The 21,263-nt window shown below is 44.6% G+C and overlaps 1 protein-coding gene across 2 annotated transcripts in view; it reads left to right on the top strand.

Moving 5' to 3' along the window:
* LOC110500405 (calsequestrin-1) overlaps nucleotides 1-21,263 on the top strand; it is a 30,720-nt gene that overhangs the window by 7,207 nt on the left and 2,250 nt on the right. The window contains exons 2-10 of one of the 2 annotated variants that reach the window (XM_021577764.2): nucleotides 15,861-15,893; nucleotides 17,660-17,753; nucleotides 18,919-19,019; nucleotides 19,401-19,512; nucleotides 19,813-19,886; nucleotides 20,196-20,326; nucleotides 20,598-20,643; nucleotides 20,901-20,955; nucleotides 21,147-21,247. In XM_021577764.2, the coding sequence (XP_021433439.2) occupies nucleotides 15,861-15,893; nucleotides 17,660-17,753; nucleotides 18,919-19,019; nucleotides 19,401-19,512; nucleotides 19,813-19,886; nucleotides 20,196-20,326; nucleotides 20,598-20,643; nucleotides 20,901-20,955; nucleotides 21,147-21,247 (747 nt within the window). The remainder of the gene's footprint in view (nucleotides 1-15,860; nucleotides 15,894-17,659; nucleotides 17,754-18,918; nucleotides 19,020-19,400; nucleotides 19,513-19,812; nucleotides 19,887-20,195; nucleotides 20,327-20,597; nucleotides 20,644-20,900; nucleotides 20,956-21,146; nucleotides 21,248-21,263) is intronic. The other variant, XM_021577765.2, reaches the window with a different exon arrangement.

The following is a 21,263-nucleotide window of genomic DNA, read 5'->3' on the forward strand; positions in this document are numbered from 1 at the left end:
TCAGTCTCTGGATGATGAAGTAGATGAGCTCAGCGCGAGGATCTCTTTCCAGAGAGACATCAGGGATTGTAACATACTTCACGGAGACACCGCTCTCTCGGGATATACTGTCCCCGTCCATTCAGCCATCTGAGTTCTCAGTACATCGCACAGTCAGGAATTAAAGAACTCTCCGGGAAGAAGAAAGGCGGGGGTGTATGTTTCATGATTAACCACTCATGATGTGATTGTGATAACATACAGAAACTGAAGTCCTTTTGTTCACCCCTGCAGACCATATTACCGCCCAAGACAATTCTCTTTGGTTATAGTCACAGCCGTGTATATTCAAGCCGATACCACGACAGCCCTCAAAGAACTACACTGGACTTTATGCAAACTGGAAGCCACATATCCTGAGGCTGCATTTATTGTAGATGGGGATTTTGAGGAAAACACTATCGAAGTTCTACCAAAACATTGACTGTAGTACTTGTGCTGGTAAAACATTGGACCACTCCAACTCAACTTTTCTAAATGCCTACAGGGCCCTCCCCTGCCCTCCCTTCGGCAAATCTGATCACGACTCCATTTTGCTCCTCCCTTCCAATAGGCAGAGAGTAAAGCAGGAAGTACCCGTGCTAAGGTCTATTCAACGCTGGTCTGACCAAACGGAATCCATGCTTCAAGATTGTTTTGATCACGCTGACTGGGTTAAGTTTTCCCTCCGTAAGGCAATCAAACAAGCAAAACGTCAGTACAGAGACAAAGTGGAGTCACAATTAAACGGCTCAGACACGAGACAATCATGGACTACAAAGGGAAAACCAGCCATGTCGCGGATACCAACGTCTTGCTTCCGGACAAGCTAAACACCTTCGCCTGCTTTGAGGATAACACAGTGCCACCGACGTGGCCCGCTACCAAGGACTGTGGGCTCTCCTTCTCCGTGGCCGATGTGAGGAAGACATTAACCCTCGCAAGGCTGCCGGCCCAGACGACATCCCTAACTGAATCCTCAGAGCATGCGCAGACCAGCTGGCTGGAGTGTTTACGGACATATTCAATCTCTCCCTATCCCAGTCTGCTGTCCCCACTTGCTTCAATATGTCCACCATTGATCCTGTACCCAAGAAAGCAAAGGTAACTGAACTAAATGACTATAGCCCTGTAGCACTCACTTCTGTAATCATGCTTTGAGAGGCTCGTTAAGGATCATATCACCTCTACCTTACCTGACACTCTAGACCCACTTCAGTTTGCTTACCGCCCAAATAGAACCACAGACGATGCAATCGCCATCGCACTGCACACTACCCTATCCCATCTGGACAAGAAGAATACCTATGTAAGAATGCTGTTCATTGACCGTAGCTCAGCATTCAACACAATAGTACCCTCCAAGCTCATCATTTAGTTCTTGCCCTGGGTCTGAACACCAGCCTGTGCAACTGGGTCCTGGACTTCCTGACGAGCCGCCCCCAGATGGTGAAGGTATGACATAACACCTCCACTTCCCTGATCCTCAACACAAGGGTGCATGATCAGCCCCCTCCTGTACTCCCTTTTCACCCATGACTGCGTGGCCATGCACGCATCCAACTCAATCATCAAGTTTGCAGATGACACAACAGTTGTAGGCCTGATTACCAACAATGACAAGACAGCCTACAGGGAGGAGGTGAGGGCCCTGGGAGAGTGGTGCCAGGAAAATAACCTCTCACTCAACGTCAACAAAATAAAGGAGATGATCGTAGACTTCAGGAAACAGCAGAGGGAGCGCGCCCCTATCGACATAGACGGGACCACAGTGGAGAAGGTGGAAATCTTCAAATTCATCGGCGTACACATCACTGACGATGTGAAATGGTCCATCCACACAGACAGTGTGGTGATTAAGGCGCAACAGCGCCTCTTCAATCTTAGGAGGCGGAAGACATTTGGCTTGGCCTCTAAAACAGATGCACAATTGAGAGCATCCTGTCGGGCTGTATCACCGCCTGATACGGCAACTGCACCGCCCACAGCCGCAGGGCTCTCCAGAGGGTGGTGCGGTCTGCCCAAAGCATCACCTGGGGGCAAACTACCCGATGTCACAGGAAGGCCAAAAAGATTCTCAAGGACATCTACCACCCGAGCCCTGCCTGTTCACCCCGCTATCATCCAGAAGGCGAAGTTAGTACAGGTGCATCAAAGCTGAGACCGAGAGACTGAAAAACAGCTTCTATCTTAAAGGCCATCTGACAGTTAAATAGCCATCACTAGCCGGTATCCACCCTGTTACGCAACCCTGCACCTTAGAGGCTGCTGCCCTATATACATAGATTTGGAATCACTGGCCACTTTAAAAATGAACACTAGTTACTTTAATAATGTTTAACTAATGTTCACATATGGTTTTACTCATCTCATATTTGTATACTCTATTATATTCTACTGTATTTTAGTCAATGCCACTCCGACATTGCTTGATCTAATATTTATATATTTCTTAATTCAATTATTTTACTTTTAGATATGTGCCTTGTTCGGAATCAGGGCAAGGAGAGGAAGATAGTTTAAGTTATTGAGACACACCCCAAGTAAGGAGGGCACATTCATTCATCACAGCCACAGCGGTAATGGTGGGGCTATGATACCTCGGGGACACACACTCACACAGGTAATTACAGCACATTCGAAAACTATTTAGACCCCTTGACATTTTCCACATTTTGTTACGTTACAGCCTTATTCTAAAATTGATACACAATTATATAATTCTCATCAATCTACACACAATACCTCATAATGACAAGGCGAAAACAGGATTTTAGAAATTTTTGCAAATGTACAGTACCAGTCAAAAGTTTGGACACACCTACTCATTCAAGGGTTTTTCTTTATTTGGACTATTTTCTAAATTGTGAATACTTCAAAACTATGAAATAATGCATACGGAGTCATGTAGTAACAAAAAAAGTGTTAAACAAATCTAAATATATTTAGTAGTAGCCACCCTTGCCTTGATGACAGCTTTGCACACTCTTGTCATTCTCTCAACCAGCTTTACCTGGAATGCTTTTCAAACAGTCTTGAAGGAGTTCCCACATATGCTGAGTACTTGTTTGCTGCTTTTCCTTCAATCTGCAGTCCAACTCATCCCAAAGTACATCAATTAGGTTGAGGTCGGGTGATTGGGGAGGCCAGGTCATCTGATGCAGCACTCCATCACACTCCTTCTTGGTCAAATAGCCCTTGCACAGCCTGGAGGTGTGTTGGGTCATTGTCTTGTTGAAAAACAAACGTTAGTCCCACTAAGCGCAAACCAGATGGGATGGCGTATCGCTGCAGGATGCTGTGGTAGCCATGCAGGTTAAGTGTGCCTTGAATTCCAAATAGATCACTGACAGTGTCACCAGTAAAACACCATCACACCATCAGACCTCCTCCTCCATGCTTCACAGTGGGAACCACACATGTGGAGATCATCCGTTCACCTACTCTCCTTCTAACAAAGACACGGCGGTTAGAAGCAAAATTCTAAAATTTGGACTCATTTGGACTCAGACCAAAGTACAGATTTCCACCGGTCTAATTTCCATTGCTTGTGTGTCTTAGCCCAAGCATATCTCTTCTTATTTATGTCCTTTAGTAGTGGTTTCTTTGCAGCCATTCGACCATGAAGGCCTGATTCACACAGTCTCCTCTGAACAGTAAATGCTGAGATATGTCTGTTACTTGAATTCTGTGAAGCTCTGCAATTTCTGAGCCTGGTAACTCTAATGAACTTGTCCTCTGCAGCAAAGGTAACTCTGGGTCTTCCTTTCCTGTGGTGGTCCTCATGAAAGCCAGTTTCATCAGAGCACTCAAAGTTTTTTGCAACAACTGCACTTGAAGAAACGTTCAAAGTTCTTAACATTTTCCGCATTGACTGACCTACATGTCTTAAAGTAATGATTGGCTGTCATTTCTCTTTGCTTATTTGAGCTGTCTTTGCCATAACATGGACTTGGTCTTTTACCAAATAGGACTATCTTCTGTATACCACACCTACCTTGTCACAATGCAACTCATTGGCTCAAATGCATTAAGAAGGGAAGAAATTCCACAAATGAACTTTTAACAAGGGGCACCTGTTACTACATGATTCCATATGTGTTATTTGATAGTTTTGATGTCTTCACTATTATTTTACAATGTAGAAAATACTAAATATAAGGAAAAACCCTTGATTGAGTAGGTGTGTCCAAACTTTTGACTGGTACTGTATTAAAAATGTAAAACAGAAATACCTTATTTACATGAGTATTCAGACCCTTTACTATGAGACTCAAAATTGATTTATGGTCAATTCAATTTATTGGATATGATTTGGAAAGGCACATACCTGTGTATATATAAGGTTGTTGACAGTGCCTGGCAGAACAAACACCAAGCCATGAGGTTGAAGGAACTGTCGGTAGAGCGCAGGATTGTGTCGAGGCACAGATTTGGGGAAGAGTACCAAAAAATGTCTGTAGTATTGAAAGTCCCCAAGAACACAGTGGCCTCCATCATTCTTAAATGAAAGAAGTTTGGAACCACCAAGACACTACCCAGAGCTGGCCGCCTGGCCAAACCGAGCAATCGGGGAGAAGGGCCTTGGTCAGGGAGGTGACCAAGAACCAAATGTTCACTCTGACAGAGCTCTAGCGTTCTTCTGTGGAGATGGGAGAACCTTCCAGAAGGTCAACCATCTCTGCGGCACTCCACCGATCAGGCCTTTATGGTAGAGTGGCCAGACGGAAGCCACTCCTGAGTAAGTGTCACATGACAGCCCGCTTGGAGTTTGCCAAAAGGCACCTAAAGGACTCTCAGACTTTGAGAAACAAGATTCTCTGGTCTTATGACACCAAGTTTGAACTGTTTGGCCTGAATGTCAAGCTTTACGTCAGGAGGAATCCTGGCACCACCCTTATGGGAAGCACAGTGGTGGCAGCATCATGCTGTGGGGATGTTTTTCAGTGGCAGGGACTGGGAGACTAGTCAGGATCGATGAAGGTTCACCTTCCATCAGGACAATGACCCTAAGCACACAGCCAAGACAACACAGGAATGGCTTTAGGACAAGTCTCTGAATGTCCTTGAGTGGCCTAGCTAGAGCCCGGACTTGAACCCAATTTAGTATCTCTGGAGAGACTTGAAAATAGCTGTGCAGCGACGCTCCCCATCCAACCTGACAGAGGTTGAGAGAATCTGCAGAGAAGAGTGGGAGAAACGCCCCAAATACAGGTGTGCCAAGCTTGTAGCATCATTCCCAAGACAACTCGAGGCTGAAGGTCGCTGCCAAAGATTCTTCAACCAAGTACTGAGTAAAGGGTCTGGAAATGTATGTAAATGTGATATTTGCAAAAATCTATAAACGTGTTTTTGCTTTGTCATTGTGGGGTATTGTGTGTAGATTGATGGGGGGGGGGGGAAATTGAATCTATTTTAGAATAAAGCTGTAACGTAACAAAATGTGGAAAAAGTCTAAATACTTTCCAAATGCACTGTATTTATTTATGCGTGTGTATGTATATGTGGTTGTTTTTGATTCATCCCATGTGACAACATGTGACCGGACAACAACAACTTTATTAATATCTTGTTATTTTGTTTGATCATTTTAGAACTTCTTGAACTATAGTTCCTCCCTGTGTTTTTGTACGCGAGCAGGTGTAACGTGTACGCTGGGATTCGTGAAGCAAGTACAGGGAGTGAAAATGTAATAATAAATAAAACATGGAAAGAAACACGATTAGCGTACAGACAGTACCAAGGGGAGTGACAGATATAGGGGAGGTAATCAGGAAGGTGATGGAGTCCAGGTGAGTGTCATGAGGCGCAGATGCATGTAACGATGGTGGCAGGTGTGCGTAATGATAAGACAACTGGCGACGTCGCGCGCCAGAGAGGGTGTAAAAGTAACTCTACCGCCTCCCCTGATGGGTGGCTCCAGCCGCCGGACGACACCAACCAGAGGTACAGTCCCGAGGACCAGGAGCGGGCCGGTCACTTCTGCTGAGGCACAGGAACATGTAGAGCCGGCTGAGGCGCGGGAGCCTGACAAGCCGACTGAGGCGCGGGAGCCTGACGAGCCGACTGAGGCGCGGGAGCCTGACGAGCCGGCCGAGGCGCGGGAGCTTGACGAGCCGGCCGAGGCGCGGGAGCCTGACGAGCCGGCTGAGGCGCGGGAGCCTGACGAGCCGACTGAGGCGCGGGAGCCTGACGAGCCGACTGAGGCGCGGGAGCCTGACGAGCCGGCTGAGGCGCGGGAGCCTGACGAGCCGGCTGAGGCAACCCGTTTGCTTCGTGTTGAATTTATTATGGATTTATTATGGATAAATGAATAAACAATATCCCCATTTTAAATAGAATTGTATCTAGGTAAACTTATACTCTGTATGTTTAATAGACAATATGAGTTCATAAGAAGAAATTGTGTGACAGGAGAAAGGAGTAATAAAATGTTAAAGAACACCATTCCAATTGGGCAGGAACAAATGGGTTGTGGACTGTGTAAACACATAAGGTCGTTAGCCTATGGTTGACCCAACCTGAAACTTAGCTCTGGGGTTTTTAGATTAGGCAGTGAGTGCATTCCTAGGGCTTCTGTTAATTACAACTGTCAGTTCAGTGGTGACCGATAATGTTGAGGGGTCAAAAGTTATCTGGGAGTGTGTTAGTAAGTTAGAATGAACTTTTCACCTTACTTTGTCCTGTCGAGAGGAGGGGGTTCGGTTAAGGCAGTGAAATGACGTCATGATCTGTATTTAAACTGATGCATGTGTTTGAGTGGTAGCGCGCTCCGAGAATAAATTCTATTACCTATTATTGAAAGACTGGTCTGCTTCTATTTTATGCAAACAAGGAATCTTACAAATTCTCATAAAATAGATTAAGGGCTTTCAATTGAAGAAAGCACATTGGCATAATTAAATTATATTAACATTCGGCAGTGGCATTTGGACCCGACGTCACCAGTAAAATAAAAAAAAGATCCCTGTTACTTCGCCTTGGTGAGGCGTTATTCTGTAATGTGTACGCTGGGACTCGGGAAGCAAGTACAGGGAGTTTCATGGCGAAGCTATGTTACTATCAGTCATAGAAAGAGTACTGTGTTTACTCTAACACTAAAACGAACCCTAAATGTAACCCTTCTAAGCGGTTACATATAAACTGATATGCAGTTTGTGTTCATAGTTTGGACATGTAGACCTCATTCCATGGAGGGCCGAGTGTCTGCAGGTTTCTGGTTTCTCCTTTCAATTAAGCCCTAGACAACAAGGTGTGAACCTAAAAGTGTCCTTCGATTGTCCCAGTAGGAGAACCCTTTGAATAACCCTTTTTTTAAATCCAGGTAGAACCCTTTTGGTTCCAGGTAGAAACCTTTTGGGTTCCATGTAGAACCCTTTCCACAGAGGGTTCTATATGGAACCCAAAAGGGTTCTACCTGAAACGAAAATGGATTACCCTATGGGGACAGCTGAAGAACCCTTTTAGGAACCCTTTTTTCTGCGAGTGTACTTTTAGTCATAGAAAGATGTGTGTGTTCATGCAATGTCATCTTTCTTTATTGGGGTCCCCATTACCTGACAACATGGTGACAGCAAGTCTACCTGGAGTTACTATCAGTCATAGTCAGTCAGTCATAGTCATCATTACTGTGTTTACGTAATGCCAAGTGACCCTTGCACTATCCTCACACCAACCAATCAATAAAGACACGATGAATGCATCTCAACTGGCACTCTATATAAAGGTGCTACTTAATCATTCTACTTATGTAACCAATGTGAAATGGCTAGCGAGTTAGCGGTGCGTGCTAGTAGCATTCAATCATTGACGTCATTTGCTCTGAGACCTTGAAGTAGTTGTTTCCCTTGCTCTGCAAGGGCAGTAGCTTTTGTGGAGCGATAGGTAACAATGCTTCGCGGGTGACTGTTGTTGATGTGTTCAGAGGGTCCCTGGTCCGAGGCCAGATTTGGGCGAGGAGAGGGGAGGAAGCAATACTGTTAAACTCACACCATCCAATGATCACACTGCACTGTGTAAACATGGTAAAACTGAGTAATCACGGCTTTCTATGACTGATGGTAACCTATCCCATTTAAGCATGTTGGATGAAAGTGACACTTTCCTGTCAAATGACAGAACACCTCAATGTTGACTTCAACAACATGTGTCCGAACTCTGATCCTGGATTGATGAAATAATAGGATGGAAGAAAACTAACATACTCCTCCTACCTCTACACAGTTTCTACCCTCTGAGCTTTCCCTGCACTAAACCTCAGTCCTAGCGATTTGTACATTGTCTGGTCAATTCTAAAAAAGAAAGAGCAGGATATTGGTCTCAGGCCCTTATGAAGTCTTTATCCTCATCCATCAGTCAGTTTTCCCGCTGCACTACAGCACACCCAGTTAAAAAAACAAGATGTATCCCCTTTTTCGTTATATCCTATTGTGATCTTGTCTCATTGCTGCAACTCCCCAGCAAGCGCAGGGGAGGTGAAGGTCGAGTCATGCGTCCTCCAAAAATTACTGCCAAACCGTGCCCCTTAACGCCGGCCTGCAAGCCGCACCAATGTTTTTGGAGGAAACACCTTTCAACTGATGACTGAGGTCAGCCTGCAGACACCCAGCCCGCCACAAGGAGTCGCTAGAGCGTGATGAGCCAAGTGAAGCCCCCCCGGCCAAGCCCTCCCCTAACCTGGATGACGCTGGGCCAATTGTGCGCCACCCTACGGGACTCACGGACATGGCCGGTTTTGACACAGCCCGGGTTTGAACCCTAGCCTGTAGTGATGCATCGAGCTCTGCGAAGCAGTGACTTAGACTGGTGCCCCCCCCCCACACACACTTTTGTAACCTAGCAGACTCCTATCCCCAGATTCTGGACACACATACACACAAATTCTGCAGCGTTGGCTGTAGCAGACAGTTATGGGGGTTCTGTACTATACTTGTCAGCAAGTCTCCAAAGCCTTGCCAAGAAAGTCCCTGATGAAGCCAGAGAACCGGTCATCCGGCTGCTCTCTCTCTGTCTGTGTGGAGCTACATTTAACCTACCTACCATGCCATCTCCACTAACACATGGTGCAGTTGATGGTGGCGACTAGGTTGCTGAGCTTTAGTTGATTTCTACTGTCTTCTCTGTCATTCAGAGCCTACGATGTCTTTAATGTCTCAAAGGGAAGACATTTTCATTGTTGTGCTTCCATGAGGTGAATTTGACCTCAGTGCAGGTTCCTTGAGGTTGTGGTTCCCAGATTTAGTCACAAGTGACAGGCAACGTGACACACTGTTGCTCCATTGTGTTTGTACTGTAAGGACTAGATTCTAGAGGACACACACACACACATGCACAGACACACACACACACACACACACAACGTTGCTGTTGTGTTATAATAGCCTGTGCTTCATGTTGTGCCTAATGATTAATAGATGACCCTCTGCTCTCTCCGTAGGCCTCCTGAATGTTGGAATGTATTTTCATATCTTATTCATAGGAGAGGTAATGTCAGGGAAAGATGTGCCAACACGCACGCAGAGAGGGGCAGTATTTCTGATCCCTCAACATAACTGTCATTTGCATTTTAGTTTGATACACTAGTCTCTAGAGTGTCTTCTATTTCTAACAAGGTACATGTTTAAGTATATTTTGCCCATCTCCGCATGCATACACACACACATGAAAAGGCAAACGAGGAAAAGAAGTGCCTGGTTAAAGTTTAAAACTCACATTTTTGAGTTTTGTCGAGCACACGGTTTGCATTTCCTGTTTTATCCCCTTGGGCTAGAACTAGAGAGAGAGAGCCAAAGTAGAAAAGGCTGTAAGGGTTGTCACTTGTTGGTGTCGTGGTTACTTTGGAGTATAAACATTATAAACACCTGTTCTTTGGCGTATCATGTGGTAACGTCTTGGGCTTAATATGTCAACTATCTGTGGCACCAGTGGAGGCTGCTGAGGGGAGGACGGCTCATGATAATGGCTGGAACGAAGTGAATGGAATTGACATCCAACACATGGAAACGCTGTGTGTTGAGGTATCTGATACTATTCCCGCCTACTCCACTCCAGTCATTACCACGAGCCCATCCTCCCCAATTAAGGTGCCACCAACCTCCTGTGTTGAGCACGTTTGGAGTGATACACAATAAACAGTACAGATTGGTAAATAAAGGAGCTGTAGTTCTAAGTAGTATTGTAGGTCCTGGAGTTTTGGCAGTTCAAGTCATGTGGTCTGGAAAAACTCATGGTCCCGGCTATAAGTAGTAAAGTTGAACCCAGTTCTGTGCATTATTTGACTTCTGACATCCAGATAAAACAGCCAGAATGATGTACTCCAGGAGAAGGGACCGTTTCTGATCAGTCTTTGCCACAAAGCCTCACTGATCTCTCCGATTGATTTATCCTGCTTGTCTAAACAGCAGCTGATGCCTGCAGAGTGATGTGCGATGCGATGAGAACATTGGCTGGTTCCTTGTGTGACATATTTGCAATGGAGTTCAAACTGTATAGGGAGCATGAGTCACTCACAGTCGGTGACAGACAGACCTGCTTAACTCCTCCACACTCCTCAGCTATCCACCAGGAGATACTGTAGTATGTGCTGGTGTGAAGTCCGATATGACATGGAATGGACATTCAATATCATGCAAAACTGGTGCGATAGGCTATTAAAGGTGCATTTGTAACTTTCAATTCGATTGAATTCCACAGTGGAATGAGATAGGACTAATACAAAAATAGCCTAAATTAGGCCAAGACCGCTACAATCATCAAGACCCACTACCACCTACAAAGAACAGGGGCAACACTTTCGACCAGAAATAAAAGTTTCAGAAATCACATATTTTATACCCAGACAGCTTTTTTTATTACATATATGTAGGGCATTTGTTTATTTTAGGGCATTTATTTTAGCCACACCTAGAGTATGCGACTGTAGCAATGTGTATACATACATCTGTTGTTTAACTCTTTAATGCCCACCCTGCTCAGTGTTGTTGTAACATGTCGGTGTAGGCTGTAGGGACGTCCTGGTGTGTTAAAGCTACATCGTCACACACAAACACAAACACACAGGCACACAGGCACACACACACACACACACACACACACACACACACTGGTGTTTTACAGTTACGTCCATTAATTATTGACACTATAGCTGGAAGTGGATGCAATAGAACTACAGGAAATGGGGAGAAGAGCACTCTGAGTTTCTTTGTGTCTCAGGGTACAAAGATTGAATTGTGAAAAGCCTTTGTGATATTTGGGGTGTGACGTTGAACTGAGGCTGAGTAGAGAAGCTCTGACAATACAGCAGGTTGAGATGGAGTGAAAAAACAGACATGGTGACCAAATGGGAGATTCTACATCTTGGTAAAAACATTGGATGTTACTTATAGCTGTGCAGATGGTTCTGCGTTTGAATGATGAGGAGGGTTTGTAATTTGAATAAAGCTGCGAAACGTTGCAACAGTAGTCATAGAAACAAGGACGGATGCACATTCAGCCATTCCCACACACAAGCTACAACCTCCCTCCCAACACACACACACACACACACACACTCCTTTCCCACTCTATATACTGGCGCAGTCAATAAATAACAACAACATTGTAACAGCATCATCATACAGACTATCCCCGTGAGTGGCTCACAGGTGAAGCACACACAAATGTGTGGTGACTCATCGAACAACGTGCACTTACAACCACACTGGCAGCGTAAAGATACTATACAGCTCCCAGAACAGTTTTACTGCACTGCCACACAGCAAGGTTGAAGTGACCTGATAGAGCTACAGCTGTTCTGTAACCATGAGTTATTTTAGCCTATGAACATCATATGAATGCATGATTTACAGGAAATTACGGATCTACTATACTAGCTGTGTTTTCCATGCACTTAGTCCGTCCCTCATTCAACCATAGAATATGAATGAGGTTGCTTCTAAACATTGATACAGAGGCTGACACTTCTTCAACCCGCTTAAGGATGATTGAAAGTTGGGTAATCTGATCCAAGATCTGTGATTAGGAGGAACTTCTTCACCTGTGGCTGGACAGTGAGAGAGGGAACCAAGAAGTCACACCTTCTCTTGGCACATACATCAGCAGAGCATGGTGGAGAGAAAAACAGAGAGATTGTGTGAGAGTGAGACAGACAGAGAGAAATATTGAGAGAGAAAGAGAGAGTGCTAAAGAGAGAGGTCACAATGAGTTAGATATAAGCTGCAGTCAGAGAGAAACAGAAAGTGAGACTAATCTCTCTGTGAGGAGATGATTGATAGTCTGACAGACTAGAGTGAATGTTAGTCATGTATTAGCTGTCCTTCTCCCTCCCTTCTCCTCCCTCCTGTCCCTCCCCCTCCCATATGTATCAAAGCTTAACATTTTCTCCGGTCTCCTTCCCCTCCCTCCCTCTTTCTCTCCCTTCTCCTCCCTCCTTCCCTCTCTCCCCCTTCACGTTTTCCCCGGTCTCTCTCTGTGCTCCCCAGAAGGCCTTATATAGCTGTAGGACTGTCTTGCCCAGCTCCTCACCGCAACGGCAGTTCAGTTCAGTCTCTCTTATAAATACCCCTGCTCAGACTAATATGGAAGTGCCTTGGCGGTATCGGATGGATAGCCTGTGATGGAGGAGGAGAAGTTGGAGGGGGCTGTATGGGGGGGCAGACCTTTAGTGGGGCAGGTGCCTTAATTTTCTGCAAAAACACAGTCATCACACATCGTAGACTAAGCAAGCTAGAAAAACAGATTAAAGGGGGATGAAGCGTGTAGTGCGTAAAAATAGTCTGTCCTCGGTTGCAACACTCACTTCCCAACTGCCTCTGGACGCAACAAGAACTGTTTGTCGGGAGCTTTATGAAATGGGTTTCCATGGCTGAGCAGTCGCACACAAGCCTAAGATCACCATGCGGAATGCCAAGCATCGGCTGGAATTGTGTAAAGTTTGCCGCCATTGGAGCAGTGGAAACACATTATCTGGAGTGATGAATCACCATCTGGCAGTCCGACGAATGAATCTGGCTTTGGCGGATGCCAGGAGAACGCTAACTGCCCGAATGCATAGTGCCAACTATAAAGTTTGGTAGAGGAGGAATAATGATCTGAGGCTGTTTTTCATGGTTCAGGCTAGGCCCCTTAGTTCCAGTGAAGGGAAATCTCAACTCTACAGCATACAATGACCTTCTAGATGATTCTGTGCTTCCAACTTTGAGGCAACAGTTTGGGGAAGGCCCTTTCCTGTTTCAATATGACAATGCCCTGTGCACAAAGCAAGGTCCATACAGAAATGGTCAAGATTTGTGTGGAAGAACTTGACTGGCCTGCACAGAGCCCTGACCGCAACCCCATCAAACACCTTTGGGATGAATTTGAAGGCCAACTGCGAGCCAGCCTAATCGCCCAATATGGGTTCCCGACCTCACTAACGGTCTTGCGGCTGAATGGAAGCAAGTCCCCACACCAATATTCAAACATAGTGGAAAGTCGTCCCAGAAGAGTGGAGGCTGTTACAGCAGCAAAGGGGGGACCAACTCAATATTAATGCCTATGATTTTGAAATTAGATGTGCGACGAGCAGGTGTCCACATGCTTTTGGTCATATAGTGTGTCATGAACCACTACTAGAGTGGGCTATATCAGCTAATCATCGCTAATGTGGGCTAGATAAATCAGCTAGTTAGCACAGCTATGCTGTCAATACAAGCTAGTCTTCACTTGATTTAAATTTGTCCTCCTAATGACAAGCAGTAGAACTGCAGTTGCCCCTTTCCCTCACTGTGAGTCCACACATGCTAGCAAAGTAACTTACTACTGGCGGTATTTATTTCAAACTCACTGCTGTGAGCCGGTGGGTAGCTCATGCATGCTACCAGGACGCAATGCACTGGCGCGTTCGCGGTGACAGAAGGGCGGGGGATGGGACTTTTTTCAAGATTCATGACCTCTACAGGATCGGTGGGTCCCCGGCAGGACGGTTGAGCCAATGTAGGCTAATGGGATTAGCATGAGGTTGTAAGTAACAAGGAAATTTCCCAGGACATAGACATATCTGATATTGGCAGAAAGCTTAAATTCTTGTTAATCTAACTGCATTGACCAATTTACAGAAGCTATTATAGTGAAAGAATACCATGCTATTGTTCGAGGAGAGTGCACAAAATGTATTAATAAACCAATTAGGCACATTTGGGCAGTCTTGAGACAACATTTTCAATGGTTCATTGGATCAGTCTAAAACATTGCACATACACTGCTGCCATCTAGTGGCCAAAATCTAAATTGTGCCTGGGCTGGAATAATACATTATGGCCTCTCTCTTGCATTTCAAAGATGATAGTACAAAAAATAAATACAAAATAACTTGTTTTTTTCTTTGTATTATCTTTTACTAGATCTAATGTGATATATTCTCCTACATTAATTAAACATTTCCACAAACTTCAAAGTGTTTCCTTTCAAATGGTATCAAGAATATGCATATCTTTGCTTCAGGTCCTGAGCTACAGGCAGTTAGATTTGGGTATGTCATTTTAGGTGAATTTTTTTTTAAAAGGGGCCGATCCTTAAGAGGCAAGCAATTTGTTGCATTTAAAGTTACAAGGGATAAGAGACTAAACATTTTATACAAAGTAATTCCTTTTTTTTTTAAGCGCCACCAATCAAAAGTGCACTTTGTCCTTAGGAGGGCAAATACTTTGTGAATATGGGCCCTGAACTATAATCTTTCAGTCTGTTGTTGAAAGAGCAGTTGCCCTCATTCTGAATCTCAGTTGTCTGTTGAAGTTGGATTATTCTGTACTTTGCGTCTTGACCTGTCAGCATATCTGTGTACTATTGACAGTCCTGTATGGTGGAAGTATTCTGCAATGTATATACCATCCTGTTATGTCATGACCAAATGTCCTAATATACACCGAGTGTACAAAACATTAGGAACACTTGCTCTTTCCATGACATAGATTAACCAGTTGAATCCAACTAGCTATTATCCCTTATTGATGCCACTTGTTAAATCCACTTCAATCAGTGTAGATGAAGGGGAGGTGCAGGTTAAATAATGATTTTTAAGCCTTGAGAGAATTGAGACATGGATTATGCTTGTGTGCCATTCAGAGGGTGAATGAGCAAGATTTAAGTGTCTTTGAACGAGGTATGGTAGTATATGCCAGGCCCTGCGGTTTGAGTGTGTCAAGAACTGCAACGCTGCTGGTTTTTTTATGCTCAACAGTTTACCGTGTGTATCAAGAATGGTCCCAACACCCAAAGGACATCCAGCCAACTTGACCCAATTGTTGGAAGCAATGAAGTCATCATGGGACAGCATCCCTGTGGATCGCTTTCGACACCTTGTAGAATCCATGCCTTGACGAAGTGAGGCTATTCTGACGGCAAAAGGGGGTGCAACTGCCATACTAACTTCCAAAAATGAATGACGACATAATTAAATTGACAAGCATAGTAGTGGATTAGTATCCAGATTAGATCACACTATGAAAAGTACTATTGTGACTAGGCACAATATGTTAGTCTGGATATTGGGACACGTGCGCTCGGTGTTATGCTTAGTTTAAGGTCTTTTTTTTTTTACAGTCCTGTTGAATGAGGGTCTTGATATAGTCTCTGAAGGTGAATGACTATGGCCAGGATTCAATCAAAAACCCATTGTCGACAATGCACCTTCTAAAGGCAACTTCCAGACGTTCGAGGAGATCGCATTCACGGTAACTCTGCGGAAGTTGGCTCAAGGGTGAATTACCTTTAAAGTCAAGTGCAGTGTGCTTGTCAAGGATGCACCTTTGATTGAATCGCAGCCTATATGTGAATGTCCTGTGCTAAAGCAAGACTTCTCTCTACAGTTACTCACCAGTCCAGCCGCCCTGACGTACCAGGTATGTTCAGGCCCTCAAAACACCCCTCTAGAAAGCTGCTGCCCTACAGCAACCCCCCAGCAGCTTTCTTCCAATGCTCTGTGACTGTGTGTGTCCCAAATGGCACCCTATTCTCTAATTATTGCTCTACATTTTACCAGAGCCGTAGGGCCCAGGTCAAAAGTAGTGCACGATATAGGGAATAGGTTGCCATTTGGGAGGCAGACTAAGATTGTGCACAAATGGACTGCAGTAATGAATGTAATGTTGCAAGTAAAGATGTCCTATACTCACCACAGCTGAGAAAGAAATAAGCAAAACAAATGAAATAGGTTATAGCTGGTCTAACCCCTTCATCCCTTCATTCATTTGTTATTTCATTTGTTTGTTTGTCCATCCATCCATCTATCCATCCATCCATCCATCCATCCATTCACCTACCTACTCACCCACCCACCCACCCACCCAATCCTTTAACAAATGTTTGCAAAACAGAGATGCTGGCCGCAAGGTATTGCTTGACAAGAGAGCAGAACTTGTACCATTGGCTTTACTGTTAACCAAAGCCACATGATAGCAGCCATCTAGGTTTAGCGGCCATCTTGCTGCCAAATTCAGGGTTGCTGTGGGAGGCTGGTTTGGCTGAGGTGGAGTAGAGGCTTGTGCCGAACCATGACATGGCTCGAAAGGGTGTAAATATTGCCCAGCTGACTGTTTCCCTGAGTTGGTGTTATCTGAGCTGGACATATTAACAAAACGTTTGTTATGGATATTGGCTGCTTTTAAATGACACATATTCCGCAATTAAAGAGTACAATGTTTTTTCTACTGATGAAATGTGTTTCACATATTGCCATAGATTGGTGGCGCCTAGTGGATAAGAAGAGAACAAAATGTGTGCGTCTCTGTGGGTGTGTGTGCGTGCGTGCATGCGTGTGTGTGCAAGTGTGTGTGTGTGCGTGTGTTAGTGAGTTTGCGTATGTAGGCAAAAACCCCACAGTATGTGAGTTTACTTTCCCATAGCCTGAGCCCTTCTCCTTCCACCGACCACTGCACCTGTCGTGACCACGTCTTTACCCGTCGACACACTCACACTATGTCCCATACCACCGGCCCCCCCTTTTCATTACTCTGCCCTCTCGTTGGCCGGGCTAGCTGTCCGTCAATGGGTCCAGTTTCACACAGATTTAGAAAGTGCAAGGCAGCGCTCTAAAGCTGTTGCTTTTAAAGGCCTTGAAAGTAGGAAGAAATACCATGGGATGGGGGGTGGGAGTGGGGGGTCCTTACACAGAGTATGTGGGAAATATATTTTTCATTCAGGCAAGCGGAGTGCAGTGCGGTCATATGTGTCTAGGGCTGGACTGGAGTGCTGAGCACCCCATTCTTAAGTGAGGTCACGGCACAGCTTCAAACATAGACTACAGGTATAAGTTTAGCCAATAGGAACCTCTTTCAAGCTGAACAGGCGGGTTGGGGGGGGGGGGGGGGATTGTGTTGGCTCACAGTTCTAAATCAACCCCATGCCCCTATAGGCACTTGTGTAGATCTGAAATGATATGATAGGCATAAGCAATATGGCGAAGATTCCACTTAGCCTATCAGAGGGCAAGGTTGAGCTACTAAGATATTGCTAATAACTATCAGATCTATTCATCTATTCAGGATTGTTCAGTGCGCAAACAGGGCTAGTGATCTATTTGAAATGGAGCGGAAAACAGACGTTAGGAGGCGGGCTCTGATACTGCTCAGACTCTTACACTCTCTTTCTTTCTCTCTCTTCTCTGCAGCTTGCAGCCCAGGTTCTGGATGATCTCGACGACGAAGACATTGGATTCGGCCTTGTGGATGAGAAGAAGGACCTCTCTGTCGCCAAGAAGCTGGGTAAGACCGCACTCATCTCTTGACCCCTTTTCCTCATCATTAAAACGCCAGCTCTTCGGTCTGACTTCGCATGGAATCCTGATCTTTCCTGCCCTCTTCTGCCTGAGGAGTGGTATCACTCCCGTTGGAATAGACTGAAGTAAAGACAGGCATGGCATTTACAGTATCTTGGGGCCCAAAATACAGGCAATGTTTAACGTATATTTGCAGCTTAAACTTTAATATTATATGGGCCCTAAGTTTTTCCTGACAAGGAATGTTCTTGGCCCTAGTTGAGCCATAGCTATAGTCATGAAAAATGGTGTTCATGATACGTGGTTAGGAAATACTCAGGGCCCTAGAAACCAGACACATACAGTAAACACCTCGGTATCACCCACAGGACATCATTCAGCCACCAGCATCCCTAGCAGAGATCTAAGGCTCGAGCAGAGATCATCCCTAGCAGAGATCTAACTGGCTGCTTCTCTACACAACCTATGTCTCTTTGTCATATACATCTTATCCTTTTCTCATACTGCCACGCCCCTGGGCGAATATAAAAGTCAAAGAGGGTCAGTCACCGCTCTGCAAAGAAACAATAAAAGCATTCTACTTCAAGAGGGAGGCATTCACATGATGGTTATACTGTGTATAAAAAAAGAATACATTGTTTTACAAGTGAGGTCAAGTCATGCAACTGTAAATGGTAAAGCCTACTGGGGTAGAACTTGGTTCAGGCAATAAACAACATTGTCTGGATGGAATTCATTCAATCACAGATAACGTCGTTAACCACATTGCAGGTTTACGCTGAATTTTTGCACTCTATTTTATTAAGGCCAAGTGTGGTTTCAAGCCCATATTCAAAATCCAATGAACAAATCCTCTGCAAGAAGAATGGCTTGCAGTTACCAACTAACTTGCCCCATCGCTTCCCTAGCCCCAATTTCTGACCTCCTAGCTAGAAATCCTTACCTGTCCCCCCCTAAACTTCAGCCCCTAACCAGAGTTCCTAACCTGTCCGCTAAACCCTAGCCCCTAAGTAGAGTTTCCTAACCTGTCCAGTAACACCTAGCCCCTACCCAGAGGTTCTAACCTGCCCCATTCCACCCCGAGCCCCCATCACTTCCTTAACCCTAGCCCCTAAAGAAAGTCCCTAACCTGTCCTTCTCTTATATCCCAGGTCTGGATGAGGTGGAGAGCATCTATATCTTTGTCGATAATGAGATAATTGAGTACGATGGCGAGCTGGCCGCTGACACCCTGGTGGAGTTTCTCTATGATGTGAGTAAATATAACAACATTATATAGTTATTTGGTTGTCGTCACTTTACTTTATCTTGGTTGCAGTCACTTGGTTGTAACTTTACTATGGTGCTCTTACTCTGTGTAAACCCCAAATTGTAACGACAGTGCTGAACATGAGGCATTATTACAATCTATTTACTAATGTCATTTCATAATAATATCAATACTTAGAAATATTGTTTGAAAAAGAGTTTAATTTGTCAAAGAAGGCAAAAAAATGATTGCCTAATACTATATACATTGTCAGTGTCAAATCTCTTCTAATCCGCTCCTCGCGTAAATCTTCTCTCTCCACCTCTTCTCTCCCTCTTCCTTCACCTCTCTTCTCTCTCTCCCCATGTCGCTTCCACTCTGCAGGTGATTGAGGACCCTGTGGAGATCATTGATAATGAGCGTGAGCTCAAGGGCTTCCACAACATCGATGAGGACATCAAGCTGGTCGGCTACTTCAAGAGTGAGAAATCCCCCCGTAAGTACAGCCAATCAACTCTGCAGGAAAGACCCGAGAAATCATGACTGAAGTTGCTTGGATATGGAAAGCTAGCCTGGTAACAGAACTGTTTGTGCTGTCCTGCTAACTCCTGTGGTCATTGTCACACAATTGGCACAAACAGATCTGGGATCAGTCTAATGGAATGCTAGGCACAACACCTACAGTGTATTTGTGAACCACATACAGGTACTCGATGCTGTATTCTGACAATTTCCTCTTATTAAGTATGTCAAGGGGATTCTCACATTAGGTTAATGTTGTATTTCTCTTTTACAGACTTCATTGAGTATGACGATGCTGCCGAGGAGTTCCACCCCTTCATCAAGTTCTTCGCCACCTTTGACGCCAAGGTATGGAACCACAGAGGCCTGAATTAGAATCGTATATATTCTAAACTCCATTCTGGAAAATTGTCATTGATCCCATTGCAAACGGACCCTTCTTACACTGTATCATTTTTTGTTTTTTTCAAATTGAAGACATAAGTTACCAAAATGCCTTCACGTTTTAAGTTAAGTCAACTCAATAAATTAAGTGGAGTTACATTACAATTGAAGTTACATCACAAGAAACAACTTTCATCCGTGAGGTAACTTAACTTTTTAAAATTCAAACACAAATTATTTACAGCCTAACTGATGGTCTTTGTCCCCATCCAGATTGCCAAGAAGCTAAAGATGAAACTGAACGAGGTTGACTTCTATGAACCCTTCATGGAGGAGCCAGTGACCATCCCAGGACAGCCCTACTCTGAGGCTGAGCTCGTAGACTACATTGAGGAGCACGACAGGTGAGTTTGGCCCTACAGTACAGCTGACCTACAATGCAAAGTTGGAAGTCCCATGGTAGGTTATGAGGTGATTTACTTCACACATGTAGACAAAATGTGTCTAAACTACATTACTTGTTTTTCCTGGCCACTGTGCTCTTGCTTCTGCCTTTGCTTGCTTGCTCTTTAGGGTCTAGGCCCGGGTTACTGTAAAAGTACTTTGTGAAAACTGATGTAAAAAAGGGCTTTATAAATTAATGTGATTGATTGACTGATGTCATTCTCATTCCAGGCCCACTCTGAGGAAGCTTGAGCCCCACAGCATGTACGAGACCTGGGTAAGATTTCTTCACTCACTATTGAACTGGAACTATACAGTAAGCCTACTTTTCATGGAGATGTACAGTAGGCCAGAGTCTCATCCCTTTCTTTCTTTCTTTCTTTCTTTCTTTCTTTCTTTCTTTCTTTCTTTCTTTCTTTCTTTCTTTCTTTCTTTCTTTCTTTCTTTCTTTCTTTCTTTCTTTCTTTCTTTCTGTCTGTCTGTCTGTCTGTCTGTCTGTCTGTCTGTCTGTCTGTCTGTCTTTCTTTCTTTCAGGAGGATGACATAGATGGAGAGCACATTGTTGCCTTTGCTGAGGAGGATGACCCTGGTAATGTACATTGCACTAGTTGAAAGTAAAGCTGAAATTCTACGGCTGCTACATTCTACGGCCGCGTTATTTTAGGTCATAAAAGGATTGCTAGAAAATCATTTGAAAGGTTGAGAATTGAATTGTCTTTCAATGAAGAAAGGTAGCAGGGGGGAAAAAACAGCAGTACCTGACCTTTGACCTTTCCCCAGATGGTTATGAGTTCCTGGAGATCCTAAAGGAGGTGGCCCGTGAGAACACTGACAACGCTGACCTCAGCATCATCTGGATTGACCCCGACGATTTCCCCCTGGTAAGACCTGAAGAAA

This window comes from Oncorhynchus mykiss, chromosome 21 (assembly GCF_013265735.2).
Source record: "Oncorhynchus mykiss isolate Arlee chromosome 21, USDA_OmykA_1.1, whole genome shotgun sequence".
Classification (NCBI taxonomy): Eukaryota; Metazoa; Chordata; class Actinopteri; order Salmoniformes; family Salmonidae; genus Oncorhynchus; species Oncorhynchus mykiss.